Source organism: Atta cephalotes (genome assembly GCF_000143395.1).
Source record: "Atta cephalotes unplaced genomic scaffold scaffold00074, whole genome shotgun sequence".
NCBI lineage: Eukaryota > Metazoa > Arthropoda > Insecta > Hymenoptera > Formicidae > Atta > Atta cephalotes.
This window is the reverse complement of record NW_012130138.1, coordinates 120,497-127,007: the sequence shown is the minus strand read 5'-3', so window position 1 is coordinate 127,007 and position 6,511 is coordinate 120,497. Positions and strand designations below refer to the sequence as shown.

Genomic DNA, 6,511 nt, shown 5'->3' with positions numbered 1-6,511 from the left:
TATATATATATATATATATATATATATATATATATATATATATATATATATATATATATATATATATATATATATATATATATATACACGCCCACATAATAATATTCCAGATACGATTGCGACTACTTCTTTTGAACTTTTGATGCGTTCTAGTATAAGTTTTTCGAATTTACGTGCATAAATATCGAATTTAAATCGCTAGAAGAATCGCGTATTACCTTAGAGATCGGAAGCACCGCTTGTATATCATCCTTCTGTATTTCTAGCCGTGCCTGCAGTTTCCGTCTCTCGATCGTATGATGATGATGATGGTGCTGTAGCTGGCGTTGCTGCATTCGCTGCTGCTGATCGACACCCGTCAACTGCGAGCCGTTCTCTTCTTCGCCTTCGAGCGCGTAACGCACGCTCCATACGATTCTACCGCCGTCCCAGCTTCCGCCTATGCCTTCCTCGCTAGCCTCCAACAGCATCGTCATTATTTCTTCTGCGGATCTAAATAAAAAAAGAAACAATCATCTTTGAATGTCCATGACATTCTCGTAAAAAAATTAAGGAACGCATATTATTTTTCGAAAAATAAAACAAATTTTATTAAATCAAAATTTCTAATAAAAAGGTAATAATTACATTAGAATAATAATGCAATGGGAATTCGTAAATTCGTGATAAAACAATTCTTTAAAAGCGTCGAGAATAAATCTCTGTGGAAATTGTATATTATCACATTTGATAAAGGAGATTCGAACGAATGTTCATTCATTCACTCGTGTAAATACTGCATCTTCAATGATTAATGCTATTCTCTTCCAAGTGGGTTCGCGAGAATGAGCGCAGAAATTAAAAGGAGCGATAACCTGTTAGTCGGCCTGTTACATCGCAAAACACAGAAAATTGTACATCATTACAAGAATTTAACGATTTTCTTGCGCGAGGGACTTTGTATTTTCCTTGATATACGCTTTAAAAGTGTTTCTCCAAAACGTCTTTACTTGTTCCTATTTCCAGCTACACGCGATCCCCTGTCTCATTCATATTTTACGACGAGAAATGGACGATGGATTAAAGTTGCCATAAAACGAGTAATTTTTACGAGAATTATGAATTAAAGTACAATTAAGTATGCATAGACATGTAAATATAATTATAGATTCGTTAAAACATACAAATTTATCGAATTCCATCCAACAAACCATTTTTTTATGATGTTAAATTGTGAAAAATATATTCTTTCAAAATAAAAATAATTATTCCAAAATTAATAGATCGCTAATACGCTAAAAACTGAGGTTGTAAACTGAGATTGTATTTCCAAATTGAATCAGAAACTATTATTAATAGTTTTTTTAATATCTCAATTTTATATTCGAATTATATACGGAATGGAAATCACTAAAATATATATATATATATATGTATATAAAATAAAAAATCTAGCAGTACATTTAATAAACTACAATAACGTTTATAAAAACAAAAATATAAAGTATACCTTTACTTTGTAATAAACCAAGCGAATAAAAATATAAAGATTAAATAAAAAATAATACTCCTTTTATTAAATATTCCTGAAAAATATTTATACAACATATTTCAGTTTTATTTTTTCGTTCAAATTGAGAGATAGTTTTGTTTCTTCAATAATTCGATAAAATTAACTTGAAAGAAATCATTATATAATATATCGTTCACAATGAATTTGAAATAAATAAATGTAATTTATAGTCTATAATGATAAATAATAGCATTTTTGAATCATATTATCGAAGGATGCTGTGATAAGCAGAATAAAATTACAATAGTCATCAAATTTAAAAATGTAAATTGCTATCGAGTTGCCATCAAAGATGATGATGAGTTCGGTAAAGAGTTAATAATATCCGACGAGAGAGAGTTGAATTTTCTCTCTCGACGCCATCCATAATTCTCGGTAGGGTTTTTTCTTCTTTTTGCCGAACACTCTCTTAGTAAGTCTCGTTCGCAGCGTCAGTCGCTCATTACGTCTTCTCGAGATTCTTATCTTATCGAGATGAAGGTAGCGACGTTATTTCAAAGTAATTATTCTGCAGCCTCGAGCCACTTGCCTAGCTATGAGAAGCCGGTATCACACGCATCGAGTCTGATCTCGATGCGAGAGTCGTCGCGTTCGCAGCGTGCGCCGCGTAGAATCTCGATAAGCGGAACCTCCGGCTAAGAACCCTCGCCCACCTTCTTCTTCTTATCATGGCCGTTGATCCACATTGCGTGCGTGCCGGGTGGCGTTAACTCTTCGCTGGTGTTCGCTGGTGCTCGCGCGCGCGATCGATGATTCGCAGCTGAAGTGGGTGCAAGGTGCAAATCGCCGATCTCGCGAAAGCACGCGCGAAGCTGCCGGAGTTCCGAAGAGTTACGAAGTACGAATCGAAGTGGAATCAAAACGGACCATCAACGAGTTAACGGCGATAACGAAAATCTCTCTTTGCTCGCTCGGATTTCCCCACCTTTCGCCTTCTGTCCTCTGCTTCTCCACAAATGTTATTTCAGCACGCATCGCATCGCTACGTCAGCAATAGCGTGTTCCGCCCGATGATGACTCCTTTCTTTATCAGCGTTTCGCAACCACGGTGGTACATATATAAGGCGACCAACTGACCGCCATCGCGAGTGTAAATCGCTCTTCTCTAAGTTGCACGATCGATTATGCGTCGTAGTGCGCTATTTTTTTTCGCGAGTTTTCTCGTGGGATTTACGGCTGCGTACGTTGTCTGGGCGCAAGATGTGCAAGATATGCAGGATCAGGATGATGCGTTAACAACGACGACGACGGCAGTGATCACGGTCAATGATACTACTATAGACGAAAAAAAGTCCGACAGTTCGAGTTCATCTAGCGAGGAGAAAGTTGCTGATAAGCGTACAAGGAGAGATTTGTACCTTAGCAATAAATGGATGTTTCTGGAGAACGAGGAGCAGTTGGAAGAAACGAAGGAATTTGAGCGTGTGAGACGTGCAACCAAGCGGAAGAAAGATGACGACGATGACAACAGTAGCTCTTCCAGTGATGACGATGATGATGATGATGTTGATGATGATGATGATGATGACGACGACGACGACGATGACGATGATGGAAATTGTTGTAAAAAAAGCAAGAAACAACGTGTAAAATCAAAAAAGAAAGATAATGGTGAAAATTGTGACGACGATAATGGTTGTAAGAAACGATTCGTGAAATCGAAGAACGATGAAAGAAATGACGATGACGACGAAAAGTGTGATTGTGACAATGATGATGATAATCATCATAAAGAGAATAAAAAACAACGCGGAAAATCAAAAAAGGATAATGACAATGACGATGAAAATTGTACTGATGACAACGATGAAGACAACGATGATGATGATGATGATGATTCATCTTCATCTTTTTCATCATCCTCGGAAGAGGACGAGAGAAAACGAGGAAAAAGGTATATTAAGGAGATAGGAGATACTTTGCAAAGTATATCATCGTCCGAAGAAAAGAAAAATAAACAAAAAGATCAATTTATCCAAACGATTCAAGTAGCATCGAACCGTAATTCGTCTGAGGAGAAGAACAATCCGAAAAGTCGACTTATCAGAAGGGTCAAGGTTAACACGGAAAGTGGATCGTCATCCGAAGAGGACAAGCCGAAGAACTTGCGATTTATCCGAACGGCTGAGGATACTTCCGGAAACGACTTGTTCAAGGAGAAGAACAAACCGAAGAATCGATTTGTCAGAATGGTCGAAGATACTTTGGACAAGAGTAAATCATCGTCCGAAGAGAAGGACAAACTGAGGAATCGATTTGTCAGAACGCTCGTTGATACTTCGAAAGAAAGTAAATCGTCCTCCGCGGAAAGGAATAAACCGAAGAATCGTCTTGTTCGGTCAACCGAAGATTCCATGAGGAAATCGCCGTTTGAAAAAACGGGTGAAGCCCCTTTCTTTATTCGCGCTTACAAAGTTGAAGATGTCAGTCAACCGCAGCATACCATAGAGCAAATCGACATACCGCACAATCGAGTGATTCGGTCGAAGAATGACAAGAAAGAGAGGACGGAGAAGAAGAAAAAGAAGAGTACAAAGAATATAAAGATGAAGCGCCATTGCACGCCTAAGGCGACTACTGTGAAAGCAGATATCTTAGATCAAACGACGCTACCATCGGAACATCTTCCACTTTGAATTAATTTTGGTATCATATTTCTTTAACGTTAAAAATATAATACACAAAGAGATTGCATCACGTAATTCAGAATAGTATTGTTACTTGTGTGATTAGCATTAAACTCTTTAAATCATTATAAATGCACTCAAATAAACAAATTTATTTAATCTACTCTTATAATAAATATGTTACATCTCGTTAAAGACTTTTCGAAAAATTTCGACTAAGTTTTTATATATATATATAATTAAATGTAGATTTTGTATTGTAATTAAAAATAAATTGATATAAAAAAATTCGATTGTTAAATACTAACCTCTATTAAAATAACGCTTTATGATAAAAGATGTTAGTTTAAAAATAAGAAAGTCAAATTTTATGCAGTATTGAAAGCATAGTTTAACAAGTCTTAACTTTTCAACGTTCGTTCGCTCAAAAATTCTGGTATTATTCGATTTGCAGCAAGACCTAATTCGTTCATATTCTCAGTTTAACGAACGGAAACGAGGGATTTGAATTGCTCATTAACTGCCCTCATGTTCACAAGTCCAGAGTTTTTCTAAATTTGCCGACGTATGTCGGTTTAACGAGAACAGACTGCGCGACAGGACTATTCCAAAGGGGTACTTCATGTACTTACGTGCTCGATACACGCGACGAATTCTCCTTACGTCGCGCTGTGAACGTGGCGGCTGTGTTCTTCACATTGACATCGCTAACGACAATCCAGTCCGGGCTACTAGATGAAGCATCCAGGATTTTCACGCCGGACTTTACTCGCGCTCTGAAACATGCCGTAAATATATGATTCTAACGTTCTGTTCAAATAATGAACAGAAAAAGTGAAATGAAACGCTAATGAAATTAAATAGAAAAAAATCTCGTACAAAATATATATATACAATTAATCCTTTATAAAGATTCCTCTATAAAGATGAGTACATCTCGTTATCGGTTAATTATAGAGAAAAGATCGTTCCGAAACGATCCTTTAATAACTTTATACATGTAATTGACCGTTATGTAACACAAAAATGTATCGTTGCAATAATATCGATTTAGATTATATTTGTTACATATTTCGAACTATATTATATTTTCGAACATACGATTCGAATAGTGTTTAAAAAATAGATTAATTAAGATAATTTTCATGAGTCCGATTATATTGCATTTTAAATATATTTGTTTAAATATATTCAAATATATATCAGCATTATAATATTGAATAATCTGTATTTCAATATCTTTTCAATTCTCTGAAAAGAATATTTAATTGAATTTCAGATAAAGAATATAGGAAACGTTTTGCTTGGCTTATTCATTATTGTTTTGTAGTTTTGTAATTCAATAATTTTAAGTATATACGCTAATCTTCCAATATAGAATCAATTTTCAATTGGTAAATTAATCTCCCTTTCAGGAATTTCGACTAACGACCAATATTCAAATTTGATGTGTAAAGTGTGTTAAAGATAGATTGTAAAGTTCAAAGGAGGATATTCCCCTTTGCACGTATATGGGTATATGTATAAAATACAAGTCACATGTAAAGTTTCAGAAGGTTTCTTGCCAACAATGACTCATACAAGTCTATAATACTGCGCGACTTTTATTACTCATCATATTGATCTATACGCATTTTTTTCATCCGTATTATTAGTTATGTTCTTCTGTCATTAAAAATAAATGAACGTATAGTTCTTCTGATGAGACCTATTGCCCTCATGTTGCCTTAACAACATATCGTCAAGTATAAGTACTTATGTAGCTCTGAGTTTTCTCCTACAAAAGTCACAAAATACAGCTTACATTTCTTCAGGCGGAAACTGATTTTTTTAATAATGATACACATTTAGAAGTTAATGTTATATACATATAAGAAAAAGATAGAAAGATATGAATATAAAATCAATTTTTCTGTTCTATGTAATTGCACTCAATTATTCCTCCCTCGATCTTGCTAATTATTCACTGTAAATTGTCGAATGTAAATATCGGATTTTCATTCGATTGGACTCTAATGTACCGTAGTGGATTCTTCATATATGATACCATGTTCCTCGAAAATCTCGATTTTAGTTGTTATTGTATATTAATAATATCGTGCTATTTCTCGAAACAATGTCGCGTGTACTCTCGGTGAATTCGCGACAATTCTGAAAGTTAGAATTGAAATTTAAGGATATATTAGATGTACAATCCCTGTAAAGAAAATTAAATTTGGAAGTATATTTAATATTTACACTTCAAATAAGCTATATATATATGAAAGTATTGTATGAATAAGATTATATTTTTGTTTAATAACACATTTTTGTAGTCTGTTTATTTTATTTG

At 34.6% G+C, this 6,511-nt stretch overlaps 1 protein-coding gene across 1 annotated transcript in view; it reads right to left on the bottom strand.

Moving 5' to 3' along the window:
* The window catches only part of LOC105624154 (transmembrane protein 132C), a 110,830-nt gene that overhangs the window by 11,858 nt on the left and 92,461 nt on the right, over positions 1–6,511 (bottom strand). Inside the window, exons 3-4 of the mRNA XM_012205511.1 lie at positions 4,812–4,955; positions 219–492 (exon numbers count right to left, since the gene is read on the bottom strand). Coding sequence (XP_012060901.1) covers positions 219–492; positions 4,812–4,955 — 418 coding nt within the window. The remainder of the gene's footprint in view (positions 1–218; positions 493–4,811; positions 4,956–6,511) is intronic.